The 15146-nt window shown below is 46.7% G+C and overlaps 1 protein-coding gene across 1 annotated transcript in view; it reads left to right on the forward strand.

The window, feature by feature from the left end:
• Positions 1-9374: 9374 nt before the first annotated feature.
• Positions 9375-15146, forward strand: part of NCBP3 (nuclear cap binding subunit 3) — a 30200-nt gene continuing 24428 nt past the window's right edge. The window contains exons 1-3 of the mRNA XM_008060743.2: positions 9375-9579; positions 11898-11963; positions 14982-15087. Of these exons, the coding sequence (XP_008058934.1) occupies positions 9397-9579; positions 11898-11963; positions 14982-15087 (355 nt within the window). The 5' untranslated portion in view covers positions 9375-9396. The remainder of the gene's footprint in view (positions 9580-11897; positions 11964-14981; positions 15088-15146) is intronic.

Genomic DNA, 15146 nt, shown 5'->3' on the forward strand with positions numbered 1-15146 from the left:
TACAATAAATAAAAAATTAGCCGGGTGTGGCAGCGCAGGCCTGTAGTTCCGGCTACTTGGAAGGCTGAGGCGGAAGGATTGCTGGAGCCCGGCAGATCGACACTGGGGTGGCTGTGAGCGTGCCACTGTACTCCAGCCTGGGCGATGGAGTGGGACTCCAACTCAAAAAAAAAAAGAGGAAAAAAAGACATCACTTTGGAGATTCCTTTTTTATTATTATTATTTTAAAGATGTGAGGTACAATTCAGGGTTAGGTATATAAATATTTAGTATGTAGGTACCCTTGTTGATGAGGTGTGCCCCTCCCACCCTCAGCAGATTCCCACTACTGCCAATCCCACATCCCCCTACTTTGGAGATTCTAAAGATTTTAGGAGTTGTATACCAGGAAGCAGGGTCAAACATAAAATATGTTTCACAATATCACCGGGTTCTTGTGACAGTAAAAGGACACTGTGCGTGTCCTTTGCCAAGCACACGCACAGTGCTGCACACAGTAAGTACTCAGCAAATGAAAACCTTAAAAGGAAATCAACCTTCTGCCTTGGAGGCTGCCTGGAACCAGCCTTGGAGACCACAGGCTCAGCATGTCCTCTGTGATTGATATTTGCCCAGCTGCGGAGCTTCTAGTTGACACTGGAAATCGACCAGAGGACCTGACACTGAAGACCAGGAAGGAGACTAAGCTAGAGGCTGTCTGGCATGGTGATCAGTTTTTCCGTATGAGATGCAGAGACCAAAGCTGCTCCTGCCTGCTTCCTGGTCATCCTGCAAAGCTCCTATAAGGTGTCTCACGCCCTCTCTTGAGGAATGCTGCTGGCCAGGCAGAAGTTCCCCAAACGCCAAAACTAGTAAGAAGGTCTTATTTTTACTTCCTCCCCTCCACCACAGCCTGTCAATTCCAGCCCGTACTGGTCTCCTGGCCTTGGTCCTTGGCATTCCAATCTGTGCCCTCCCTGGCTGCCAGAACCTTGTCTCTCTCAGACCCTTCCACGGTCCCCACAGTGCTCAGGTCCTGCCAGCCTCTCTGGATACTCTCCTAACTCATGTCCCACCCATCCACCCACCTCCATTAGGCCCCCACTCCTCACCACTCTTCAGACCCACCCATTCCTCCAGGACATCACCTTCCCCTTGTCTTTGCCTGCCCCCAGTCACTGCCTCTGCTTGTCAGAGTTAACCCCACCCCCTAAGGCCTATTCAGCAGTTGGAAAAAATCCCTAGGTGGGTTCACTGAATGGTTACCAAGCCCTGGGCTGTCAGGTCTGCCAGGCCAGAGTGTCATGCAAAAGCTCTGAAAAGGACCACGGGTGCACGACTTCATTTCCCCACAAGGGAAACCACTCTAGGAGGTACAATGTGGTAGGGAAACTGAGGCCCAGAGAGTAGTGATTCACCTAGGTCACATGGCATGTCAGGGGAGACCTCGGCTAGAGCCTAGGTCTCCTGCTCACCCCCCCCACCCAGATCTTTCCACACCAGTTCCCAGGAAAACAGAGCCCCATGCCAGGGAACATCTGAGAAAATCAGAACCAGAGGCTGCACATCTTGACCTAACCACGTGTGGGAGCTGAGCCCAGTGCCAGGGGGTCCAGCTAAAAGAACTGGCCAGTCCAGGGCATGCCCTGGTGTCTCTCAGAAAATGCCTTTGGGCTCTGGATCCCACAGGTCACTCACTATTCTCCCACGTTGAAAACCATGGGAAGAGCATCTTTCAGCTGAATCACAAGAATGGGGCCTTCCTTTTGGAAACTCTTTTCTTTCCCTCAGAGCAACGGTAAGCCTTTTCTCCGACCTGTTTACCTTGGGCCTCTCCTGGTCCTCTGTGTCTTCCTCCTCAGTCTACAAACTTGCTAAGGCCTCTCTTTTTGGTATAACCCACATTTCTGTCTCCCTTCCTTTTGAAAGCCACTACCCCATACTCCAGGGTAGTGTCTCTCTCAGATGCCCCCTGCGTGGGGTTCCTTGTTTCCTGTTACTGCCTCTGTCCTATCCCCAGCAGGATTGGTCATTGCTTGTCCTATCCATGGTCTGTGAGGTTGGCTGATGCTCTCTGCACTTTGACCTCAAGTCCTTTGGTCTTCTCTGCCTCCCCCCTCCCCCACACACACATGGCCTCTGCACAGGTCTGCACTGAAGGAATGGAACCAAATCTTTAGGGAACTGCAACACAGAAGGGCACTAGCTCTACTCACTTGGCCTCCTCTAGAATCCAAGAGGGACCATGTCTAAGGCGTTGAAGCTCTCACAGGGAGAGGGTTTCCTGTGCCCTCAGTTGCTCCCCTCTCCTTCTTTAAGGCAGTCTGTGCTAATATCCACCTATCTTCCCAAACCTGAGAAAGGGCTCTCGCCTCTGCAGTCGGCCTTCTCCTCTGCCCCACCCGCTTTTCCCCATTCAATCTGAAACAGTAGTTGTTAACCCCACAACATGCTAGGATCTCCTAGAGAGCTTTTATGTATATATATATTTATTTTCTTGAGTAGGAGTCTCACTCTGTCACCCAGTCTGGAGTGCAGTGACACATTCATGGCCACTGCAGCCTCGACCTGCTGGGCTCAGGTGATCCTTCCTCCTCAACCCTCCAAGTAGCTGGAACTATACGCTTGCACCACCACGCCCGGCTAATTTTTTTTATTTATTGTAGAGATGAGGTCTTACCAAGTTGCCCAGGCTGGTCTCAAACCCGTGGGCTCAGGCAATCCTCTCACCTCAGTCTCTCAAAGTGCTGGGATTACAGGATTGAGTCATTGCGCCCAGCCCTAGAGAGCTCTTAAAAAAATCCTAGCCAGGCTTGATGGCTCAGCCTGTAATCCCAGCACTTCTGAGAGGCTGAGGTGAATGGATTTCCTGAGCCCGCGGGTTCGAGACCCACCTGGGCAACTTGGTGAGACCTCATCTCTACAATAAATCAAAAAATTAGCCAGGCGTGGTAGCGTGCGCCTGTTATTCCAGCTACTTGGAAGGCTGAGGCAGAAGGATCACCGAAGCGCTGCGGTTGCCGGGAGCAGCCACTGCACTCCAATCTGACTGAGACTCCAACTCAAACAAAACAAAACAAAAACAAACAAAAGACAATAAAGCAGCATCTGTACTGTACAACAACAGAGTCAGTGTCCATTTTCTCTCTGTGCCGACGCCATTTCTCCTTCAGGAAACCCTAACCTGCTGGAGCTGGACTCTGGCTGTCTGGGTGTCAGGATTTTAAAAAATTAATTAATAGGCTGGGCATGGTGGCTCAAGCCTGTAATCTCAGCACTTTGGGAGGCCAAGGTGAAGGGATTGCCTGAGCCCATGGATTTGAGACCAGCCTGGGCAACTTGGTGAGACCTCATCTCTACAATAAATTAAAAAATTAGCCGGGTGTGGTAGCTCGTGCTTGTAGTTCTGGCTACTTGGAAGGCTGAGGCAGAAGGATTGTCTAAGCCCAGGAGGTCAACGCTGGGGTGGCTGTGAGCGTGCCACTGCACTCCAGCCTGGGTAACGGAGTGAGACTCCAACTAAAAAAAGAAAAGAAAATTAATTAATAGACTTTATAATTTTGGAGGTTTATAGAAAAACTGAGCAGAAAGAACAGATAGTTCCCAAATACCCCCTCAATTTCTGCCTCCTGCTCTCCGTTTCCCTTTTTATTAACATCTTGTATTGGGGTACATTTGTTATCATTGATGTACCAATAGAGATGTATTATCATCAAAGTCCACAGTTTACTCAAAGCTCACTCTATGTTGTATATTCTATAGGTTTTGACAAAAGTATGATGACATAAATCCACCATTACAATATCATACAGAATAGTTTCACTGCCCTAAAAATCTTGTTCTCCACCTATTTATCCCTTCCCCTCCCTCCTCCCTCTGATAACCACTGATCTTTTTGCTGTCTCCATATATTTGTCTTTTCAGAATGTCATATAGTTGGAATCACACAGTATGTAACTTTTTCAGTTCCCCAGGTGATTTAATGAATGACTATTTTAATGAACAGCCCTGGCTTAGAATTTGGTAAAGGACTATGATAGATCTGGTGCTCTATATTTCTATATCTAGTGTGGGCAAAGGTCTCATTTCCTTTTGATATGTCTATCCATCCATCTATCCATCCATCCATTTCAATATTTATCCATGGCCTTCTGTCACCAGGCACTGAGTTAGACACTACCAGCACAGTTCCTGCTCTCGTGGCTCTCACAGTCTGCTGCAAGAGACAGACATTAATCAAGTTGCATGCATGGATGATTTTGAACTGATGAGTGCTTCATGGGAAAGGCTTGTGGTGGGTGCCTTTGAGAGTAGTTGGGGAGGCTTCCCAAAGAAAGGAAGGTTCTAGCTGAGATTTGAAGTTGATGAAGAACTAACTAGGCCAAGAGAAGGAGGGGGAGAAAGTTTGAGACCAGTCTGTGCAAGGCCTGTGGTAGGAGGGAGCATGATGCTTTCCAAGAACTGAAGTGGTGATGCTGAGAGTGAGGAGAGAGTCGTGGGAGATGGAAGAGGGTGGATGGTGTGCTGAGATCCCTCTGGCTCCTGTGTAGAAAAGAGTTGGGATTGGAAGACCAAGTAAACAGAGACTAGTGAGGAGGCCATGGTAGTGTTCACATAAGAGATGATATGATGGTGGCCAGGATGGGAAGAGGCAAATGAATGTGAGGGATAGGCAGGAGGCCAGACTGACAACACTACCTGTGGCCTGGCCGTGGGGGTATGACAGAAGGGGTCAGGGCAGCTCCTAGCTGCCAGACTTGCCCACTTGGATTGTCTACTGTGCTCATCAAAGAGGGAGGGAACACAGAATGCACCTGGCAGGTTGAGTTGTGAAAGGACATAACTTGGAGTCAGTACCACCAATGAGTAGCCATTTTAACATTGCTAAACTTTGTCATGTTTTTCTAGCAGTTTGCTTTAATTTACCCTCTAGTCACTAGCCAAGAACAGAACTGGTTTCTCAGAGGTAGCTATTGGTAATTGCTTTACAGCTCCTCCCCAGCTTGTTTTGTAAACAAGTTAACCTAATCAGCTCTTCAAAACCTTCATGACGGCAGCAGTCATGTGACTGACCCACCCATCTGCCTGCTGTCCATCACCTGACATCAGTACCTGTGCCTGCCTGTTCCCTCCTTGATGAGGATCAGACCACCTACCTAATCACCTTAACAACCTTCCCTCATCAAAGGAAAGGTTTAAAAGGATTCAACTTCTAGTCCAATAGTCTGGCCACATGGCTCCTTGTGCTATGGCCGCCACATTTCCTAGTTTTGGCCCCATCTCCTACCTTGGAGAAGTGAATCTCCCTCTCTTCTCTAATTTACTTTCTAAGTAAACTACATTTTCCTATCTAACTTCTGTGCAATTCTTTGCATCTTTCATGCGGCAGTGAAGCTGGAAGCCATGCCTGCGAAGAGGGAGTGAGCATGGGGTGGGAAGAAAGAGGGTCTAAGAATGAGCCCTGACAGACTCACTGTTGGGGGAGGAGGAAAAACCCACAAAGGTACTGGAGTAGGAGCAATGGGAGGTAAAAGGAAATCAAAGTACAGCATTATACTGGCAGAGTGCGCATGGCTTCAGAACTAGCGAGTGGTCATCAGTGTCCCTGATGCTTGGTGGTTGAGGGAGGCGAGGGGAATTAAGAAGGTGAAGGAAAGGCTGGGTGTGGTGGCTCACACCTGTAATACCAGCAATTGGGGATGCAAAAGTGGGAGGATTGATTGAGGCCAGGAGTTCGAGACCAGCTTGGGCAATATAGTGAGACATTCTCTCTACAAAAAAAAAAATCCGCAAAATGTAACTGGGCATGGTAGCACATGTCTGTAGACCCAGCTACTTGGGACGCTGAGGCTGGAGGACTGCCTGAGTCAAGGGGGTTGAGGTTGTGGTAAGCTGTGATTGTGCCATTGCACTCCAGCCTGGGTGACAGAGTGAGACTCTGACCTTCCAAAAAGGTGAGGGAAGGTAGTCCTTTCAAGAATCTAGCTATGTAGCAGGTGGAAGGCACGGATATGGCTGGGTATAGATAGGGTCAGTTGCCTCATGACCTTTTCTTGAACTGTGGAGACTTCCTAAACTACTGACCTGCATACGTTCCGAGGATAGACATGAACTGAAGGGTGTGGGGTGTGGCCAGTTTAAAACAGCAGTAAAGAGCAACTCTGCTTTAATCAGCAGGGTGTCATCTCAGGCCAGTGGTCCATGTTACCAGTCCTCAAGCAGCATTTGCTTTCACCTTAGGAACTCATATTACCTTTTAATGGCTTTGCCCTTTTTCATCTCAGGAGAGGTAGAATTCCATTATTTCCACCCCCTCCCTCCCTAGGAGGGAGAAGGAATGGCCAATTTCAAGTAAAGAAAGCACAGAAAGGTATTTTTTAGAAGACCCTGGGTTTTTTTTGTTTTTGTTTTTGAGTCGGAGTCCCGCTCTGTTGCCCAGGCTGGAGTTCAATGGCACACTCACGGTCACCGCAGTCTCGACCTACCGGGCTCAGGTGATACTTCTGCCTCAGCTTTCCAAGTAGCTGGAACCACAGGTATGTGCCATCATGCCCGACTAATTTTTTTGATTTATTATAGAGATGAGGTCTCACCATGTTGCTCAGGGCTGGTCTCGAATCCCTGAATTCAGGCAATTTTCTAGCCTCCGCCTCCCAAAGTGCTGGGATTACAGGCTTGAGCCACTGTGCCCGGTGCATGAAGACCCTGTTAATATTCTCCCCTACTCCCTAGCCTCCCCTTCACAAACTTCTCAAAAGAATTGTCTACACTGCCTCAACTGTCACCACTAATGTACCTTCCCTTTCATGGACACTGGTCTCCTCAAAGTCACCAATAACCAATAAACCTCTAGTCCCCTACCCACTACATAGCTAGATTGTTGAAAGGACTGTCTTCCCTCCCCTTCTTTTTGAGTCAAGTTCTCACTCTCTCACCCAGCCTGGAGTGCAGTGGCACAATCACAGCTCACCATAACCTCGACCTCTTGGGCTCAGGTGGTCCTTCTGCCTCAGCTTTCCAAGGCTGAGCCAAGGTCCATTGTGAACTTATGGCTGAATTTGACTCCTGATGACTTCCTTTTAAAAACTCTCTCTCCAGTCTGCACCCATGGCCCATTCTGCTGGTTTTCTCTGTTAATTAAAAATTATTCAGACTTTGGAAACAGGAAGAAGGACCACACCGATGTCTTCTCAGTGCAGTGCCAGGTGTTATCCAACATTTGTATTCTGCCTGGGGAATCGTTTGATCCCCTAGGGATGTGTAGCTTTGTTTGCTTCTTTACTATTGGTAGGGGTTTTTTACAACTCTGTGAGCGTAGAGGTCACTTTATGGAAAATTCATAACAAGCAAATAATTCTTATCCAAGAGTAATGCAAATGTCTTCTGTCTGGTGGAAAAGGGAACCCCAAAGTTTACAGCTTCTTGTCTTATAGGGCATTAACCTGTCTGTCAACCCCACTTCAGCATCCCTTTGATCAACCAACTCTATATTCATTCTCAAACTCTCTTTTGAACTAGCCCTAATACCTTATTGGTTTCCTCATCGTTAATGAATAAAGCTTTGGTGTATGTTCATTTTATATTTGTCTGAGAGTCATTTTTTAAAACTTTTTGAAAATTATTTTGCTGGGCGTGATGGCTCACGCCTATAATCCCAGCACTTTGGGAGGTGGAGGCGAGAGGATCGTCTGAATCCAGGGGTTCGAGACCACTCTGGACAACTTGGCAAGACCTTGTCTCTACAATAAACCAAAATAAAACAAACAAAAATTAGTCGGGCGTGGTGGTGTACACCTGTAGTTCCAGCTACTTAGAAGGCTGAGGAGGATCGCTTGAGCCCAGCAGGTTGAGTCTGTGGTGGCTGTGAGCACGCCACTGCACTCCAGCCTAGGTGAGAGTACGACTCGAACTCAAAAAAAAAAAAGAAAAGAAAAGTATTCTTTGTCATCTTCCTAAGTTCTCTGTGGCTCCACCTCAGCAGACTGCACTGCAGCCAGGAATCAGGGATGGGAGGATGATGAGTTAGGTGACCAAAAAGGGAAAGGTACAGAGGGCTTTTCTGATAGGCGCTTAGGAGTCTTGGTGTTTGCCTGATGCCCAGGCTTGCCCTAGACTTCTACTTCACCTGGCAGCTAGAGCTCTGCCACGGAGCTGGTTCCACTGAACTGCATTTATGCAATGCTGAGACTTCACTGAACTGAATCTTCAAGCATAAGGCTCCTACACAGCCGGAAGAGAGGCCTTCCCAGTCTTCTCTGTTGACCTCCTGGTATCCATGGCTGAAAAGGGATTGCTTATTCCTCTCCTATCCCCCAACCCAGCAGGGTTAGTAATGGTGGACCTGAGACTGTCACCCACAGCTGGCCACCCCAAGTACACGCTTTCTTGGAAATTTCTGTTAAAATGTTCACAAAAACATTCTATGCATTCAACTCAGTTTTTAAAAACTACCTTGTGTTCCATTCATCAAGTAAAACCAGTTCTCTAAAAAGCTCTGTTTCTCCTGTGGTTTAGTCCAAATCTAAGAAAAATTTAAGGATACCACATCCCTCTGTTGAAACCTGTATCTGCATATCTTATTTAACCCTCACAACCTCTTTTGGGGATGGGCAATACTGTTCCACTTCCAGAGTGGAGCCCTCTGGAAGTCTAGACACCCTCCTGTTCTCCAGGGTTTTGTTAGACATAGCTAAGGAAACCATGCTCACAGGTCTACAGTGGGTGGCATCTTCAAGAGTCAGGAAATTGGGGCCAAGCTCTGGCCTTTGGACAGGTCACTATCCTCTTGGATTCTTGATTTTTGTGTATGTAACATAGGCCAATTTTTGGGAGACTCTAAAGAGTCGAATGTTGGCAAGTAAGTAACTTTGTAAACCTACAGATTGCCCAGAGATGATGTACCAAGGCTCATTTGGGGCTCTGGAGCCATACTACTTAAGTTTAGATTCAAGTTTTATCCTTTAAGTAGCCTGTCATCTTGGGTAAATTCTACGCCTCAGTTTCCTCACATATAAAATGGGTAAATAACAGGACCTACTTAATAGCGTTGTTATAAGGATTCAAGCGCTTGGAAGTGTCTGGCCCATAGTAGTGATCGCCCAGTAAAGCAACCTTTTACTAGCCCTCGAGGCATAGCTATTTTGCAACCCCTGACTACACCGATGTCCTTCTAGACCTGGTCACTTGCAGCAGGCCCGCCCCCGTTCCTGCTCGGTCCCGCCTTCTCCTGGTGTGGTGCGCTGCAGCCGGCCCCGGGTTCCTCCAGCCACCAGGGGGCGGCGGCGCTGAGATAGGCCTTCTGGCCGAAGGAGGTGGCGCTCTAGGTAGCGGCAGCAGCGCCTCCGTGGCCGGTGGCGGCGGCGCTCTAGCTGGCGGGCGTACGGGGCGGGCTCTCAGTGGTGCGGCCGGCAGGCAGCGATGGCGGCCGTACGGGGCCTGCGGGTGTCGGTGAAGGCGGAGGCCCCGGCGGGGCCTGCCCTGGGTCTCCCGTCACCTGAGGCAGAATCTGGTTTGGACCGTGGCGAGCCGGAGCCTATGGAGGTGGAGGAGGGCGAGCTGGAGATCGTACCGGTGCGGCGCTCGTTGAAGGAACTGATCCCGGTACTGCGGGGGCCCGGGACAAGGAGGAGGTCGCCGTGAGAGTGCAGGCGCCAGAGGGGGCCGGAAGGGGAAGCGGCCGGAGCCCTGGCCGGGGAAGTCGGGGGAAGGGGAGAGAGCGGTGCAAGCGTCCGGGGGGCGGGGGCGCCCGGCTTGAGAAGAGGCGGCGGGCTGGAGAAAGGACGCCTGGGCGCCGGAAGTAGGTGTGGAGGGGGCTGGAGGAGGTGGGGGAAAGCTGGGCGATAGTTGAGGACGCCCCCTCCGCTGCCCCTCGAGCCGTGCTGTGCAAGCGAGTGAGTGAAGAGGGGCTGGAGTTGAGATAAAGGGCGAGTTCTGGGCGGGAACGGAACCAGGAGGCGCAGAGGAGCTGTTGGGTGGCGCCAGCATCGAGGTCTCCTTGTGGTCTTGCCCCGGAGTTGATGTCTGTTAAACATGGCACTCGCCCTTTCTGTTGGGAGGGCTGCACTTGTCAGCGGCAGAAACTACTGTTTCTGTTGTGACTTGAGGGTCATCTTGCCCCTGCGCATCTCCACAGCATCTTCATCGTGGCCCCAGCATCTGACCCTTAAAGAAGCCAGTATATAAGGACCAGCAGTGGCCCTTGGTCCCTCTTTTACCATAGTGGAGATGGTGAGAGGTGTTTTGCTTGTGGTTTGGTAATCACATGTCCAGTTCTCAGAGCCGTTCTCAGACCTGGATGGCTCCTCTCGTGTATTCAATTTCTCACCTAACATGAACGACTTTTTCCATGTCAACAAGTTTTTACTTTTAAACCAAAGTTAGGGGGAAAAGGTTAAGGTACTAGAGAAGGAGAAGGTAACGACTATGGTTAACACAGTTAGCGTAGTAGCATTTTACCATTTACTGCATTGTATCGTTTGGTGCTTACCTCTATCTAGTTCCACTTCCTCAGTAGTCAGGAGGATCTCTTGAACCCAGAGTTGGAGACCAGCCTAGGCAACATAGGGAGGCCCTGTCTCAAAAACAAGACAAAAACAAACTAAACATTACTGTAGGTGTGTAGTAGGTATTGTCATCACTCATTCATTCAGTTCAACACATCCTCAGTACTTGATCAAGATCAAACTCCCTCCTGGAGTTTATGATGCATTTGGGGACTCAAGTGACTGAATAAATAATTTCCGTTAGTGTTAAGTACTGTAAAAAAAAATAAAGCATGTTAATGGGATAGAGAGTGCAAGAGAAGGGTAATGAGCAGGGTGGACAGGGTGTGCAGAGTGGGAAGCAGAATATGATAGGATGATCAGGGAAGTTCTCTGAGAAAAGTGGTGTATAAGCTGAGCCTTAAATGACAAAAAGGAGCCAACCAATTGCAGATTGAGAATGTTCCCAGCTGGGGCAATAACCAGAGCAAAGACTCCGAGATGGGAACAAGATTGTTTTGATGGAGAAGTGGAAAGTTCTATAGCACAAATGGAAGAGCAATAAAAGAAGTCAAGAAGGTAGTCCGATACTACGGATAATACTGAGGCCCAGAGAGGTCAAAGAAGTTATACGATGTCCTGTCATTAGTGAATGTCAGAGTTGAGACTTTAGCTTTCACTCAGCTTCTAAATCCCATTTTCTTTTCATTGCACTGTGCTGTGTTTTCCTAGGAGTTCTAGGGGAGTCTGGGCTTTTTGAATTTTGATGGAGGGTCGTGTTCCACTTTATGGCCTGGCGTGGGAATTTATTCAGTTTGAGTTGGGGAGTTAAGTGACTGTGCCTCATCTTTGACATTTTTCATGAAAGCCTTTAGATTTGCTTTATGTGGATACTTTCAGTTGATGAAATTATTTAAGTTTTTGAACAGGTTCCGATCTGGACTTTGTTGGAGTGGTTGATTGATACCATGGTGTCACTGGAATGGGCTACTTCTTAATAAAAGTTTATCAGGAATGGGGAAGGGTTGTTGAAATGAATGACTATTCAAAAAGAACCAGTTGTCAGGCTGTCTTTTTTTTTTTTTTTGAGTTGGAGTCTCACTCTGTTGCCCAGACTGGAGTGCAGTGGCCGCTCCCGGCCACTGCAGCCTCAACCTGCTGGGCTCCGGCGTTCCTTCCGCCTCAGCCCTCTGAGAAGCCAGAATTACAGGCATGCGCTACCACGCCCGGCTGATTTTTTAATTTGTTATAGAGATGAGGTCTCGCCAAGTTGCCCAGGCGGGTCTCGAACCCGCGGGCTCAGGCAATCCACTCACCTCAGCCTCCCAAAGCGCGGGATTACAGGCTGAGCCACCGAGCCTGGCTGTCAGGCTGTCTTTTATTGTGGGTTTTTTCTCAGCTGCTGTCAAAATTTCTCACTCTTGCCCTTTGTGTTAGGACACAAGCAGAAGATATGAAAACAAAGCTGGCAGCTTCATCACTGGAATTGATGTCACCTCCAAGGTAAGATAGACCATGATTTATTTATTTATTTAGTTTGATAAGCAGGTGAATTAATGAACTTGTTCCCCTGGAGTTAAAGAACAGTAAATATCTTTTACTTCCTTTTTCTTTTGTTACTGGATTTAAAAAAAAAATTTTTTTTTTAAGTTTTGTTATACAATGATGCCTTTCATACGTCCTGAAAACATTCAGGTGACATTTGTGAGTTCTTAAATCCACAAAAAGATACAATCAGTTTACCTAGATGCCCATGTTTAACCATTTCCAAGACAAGTTCTGTACTAGGGCTGGGCGTGGTGGCTCACACCTGTAATCTCAGCACTTTGAGAGGCGGAGATGAGAGGATTGCCTGAACGCAGGGGTTCGAGACCACCCTGGGCACCATGTCGAGGCCTCATGTCTACAATAAATCAAAAATTAGCCAGCGCGTGTTAATGTGCCTGTAGTTCCAGTTACTTGGAAGGCTGAGGCAGAAGGTTGGCCTGAGCCCAGTAGGTCGAGGCTGTGGCGACCATGAGTGTACCACTGTACTCCAGCCTGGGTGACAGAGTGAGACTCCAACTAAAAAGAAAAAAAATGTGTACTGTTTCCACTTTAAAGAAAACAAAATATGAAAAGTGCCTGGAACGTGATAGGTCCTTAGTAAATGTTTTTATTCCTTATTGGTTGTGGATGTATAAAAATAGTGTTTCCTGACTAGTTGTCTAAACTTTGAAGGCCAAGTCAATTGAATTCCCAATACCCAAGAGTATTGCCTTTTATCTAGTGTTTGCTATTACCAGAATACCATCTTCATTGTAATACCTTATAGAGTCAAACTTACTATTGTACTGATTATAAACTGTCAATGCATATATCTTACTTTAATCAGTGATGTCCAGAAAATCAGATCTTTCTGATTTTAATGTGTGCAATTAAGTTTGGAACAGAATTTTGGATTACAGTTCTGAATAATAGTATATATTGTTATATTGGATGCAAAAAAGCAAAATAAAAATAAATATATCATGTTTACCTTTTTATAGTTTATCTGTGTCTCAGATTATTTAAAGGTCGAAATAAAGAGAATTGGTCATTTTTAGACAGACAAGAAAATAGAATAAAGTAAAAATAATGTTTTCTTACTGTAATTGAAAAAGAACTAGATTATCCTTTTTTTTTTTTGAGACACAGTCTCACTTTGTTGCTCAGGTTGGAGTACAGTGGCATGATCATAGCTCACCACGGCCTCCAACTTCTGGGCTCAGGCAGTCCTCCTACCTCAGTCTCCTAAGTAGCTGGGATTACAGGCAGGCACTACCATATGAGGCTAATTTTTTTTTTTTTTTTGAGTGGGAGTCTCACTCTGTTGACCAGGCTGGAGTGCAGTGGCATGCTCATGGCCACTGCAGCCATGACCTGCTGGGCTTAGGCGATTCTTCCACCTCAGCCTTACAAATAGCTGGAACTGCAGGCATGTGCCACCACACCTGGCTAATTTTTAAAAAAAATTTATTGTGGAGACGAGGTCTTGCCAAGTTGCCCAGACTGGTCTCGAACTCATAGGTTTAGGCAATCCTTTGCCTCAGCCTCCCAAAGTGCTGGGATTACAGGCATGAGCCACCACACCCAGCTCCAGCTAATTTTTAAATTATTTTTTGTAGAGATAAGAGCATGCTATGTTGCCCAGGCAGGTCTCAAACTCCTGGATTCAAGCAATCTTTCTGCCTCGACCTCTCAAAGTGCTCAGATCACTAGTGTGAGCCACTGCACCTGGCCAAAATAGATTATTCTTAATCCTACACAGTTTGCAATTATGTGAGACAGGTATATGGGGGAAAGGGTGATAGTACCCAGTGTTAGTACTGAAATTGTTACTAAAGGAAGGTAGATTGTTGTTTGTATTGGGAAGACTTCAGTGAAGAAAATTAGCATAACTATTGGGAAATAACAGAAGTGTTGCTGCTTTACCAGTTCCCACAAGTTTTTAATAAACCTTCAATTAGTGTGGCAAAGTCAATATTCAATTAGTGAAGGGCTCCTAAGAGCCATCAGAAGCCTGCAGTTGGACCTGAGCTTTTGGAAGAACCATACAAAGCTGATTATTTTTTCTTTGAAGTGGCAATGCTTCTTATCACTTAAAGATGAAAACTGGCAGTTCTATGGACACAAGACTGGAACAGAAGAGAGAGTTTCTTTGCTTCAGTGTTATTTTTAAATAGGGAACTAGCTTTAGGGAGTGGACTGCTCAGTCAGACATAATGTGAAAGAATGTGATAGGTGTGATTACCATTTCACAGACAATGTGAAATGGTAGTTATAGGAAGGCTCCTAGAAATAGCACTGGAATCAGAAGATTTGCCACCGTATAAGCCAAAGTACCTCTAGCACTTTTTGCTTTTGGTTCCTCAAGTTCTGTACCTAGAAAATCGGGATGTTGAGATTATTTAGTTATAATTTATTGGCATGATTGCTAATAAATGAAATGTCAGAGAAATTTGTAAACTGTAAAGCACTATTCATTTAGTCAACAAATACTAATTGAGTTTATACTACGTCCCAGGCACAGTGATAGGCTGTGATAAGAGGTGATTACAAATTATGATGTAGCTGAGGCGAGTGGATTGTCTGAGCCTGTGGGTTCGAGACCAACCTGGGCAACTTGACGAGACCTCGTCTCTACAATAAATCAAAAATTAGCTGGGCGGGTAGCACGCACCTGTAATTCCGGCTACTTGGAAGGCTGAGGAGGAAGAACTGCCAGAGCCCAGCAGGTTGACACTGGGGTGGGCTGTGAGTGTGCCACTGCACTCCAACCTGGGCAACAGAGTGAGATTCCAACTAAAAAAAAAAAAATTATAGTATACACCCTCCTAGTCTTTGAATATGAATGTCCAGTTCTCTGCAAAACTACTCATGGCACAATATTGCTTATTTCTTCCTATTTATTTTAGGATTGTCATTGATGCATCATGTTGTGCTGTGATTTAACTTTTCTGCTCTATATTTTACATCTTTTACTTTTTCTATACTTTCTAGGAAGCAATTGAAAAGAAAGAACAGCGAGCCAAGCGCTTTCATTTTCGATCAGAAGTAAATCTTGCCCAGAGAAATGTAGCCTTGGACCGAGACATGATGAAGAAAGGTACAGGGTGTTTGGGGAGAATTTTTCCATCTTTTCCCATAGAGTTACTTTTCCCTGCC

This window comes from Carlito syrichta, unplaced genomic scaffold (genome assembly GCF_000164805.1).
Source record: "Carlito syrichta isolate Samal-C Ts95f unplaced genomic scaffold, Tarsius_syrichta-2.0.1 Scaffold304713, whole genome shotgun sequence".
NCBI lineage: Eukaryota > Metazoa > Chordata > Mammalia > Primates > Tarsiidae > Carlito > Carlito syrichta.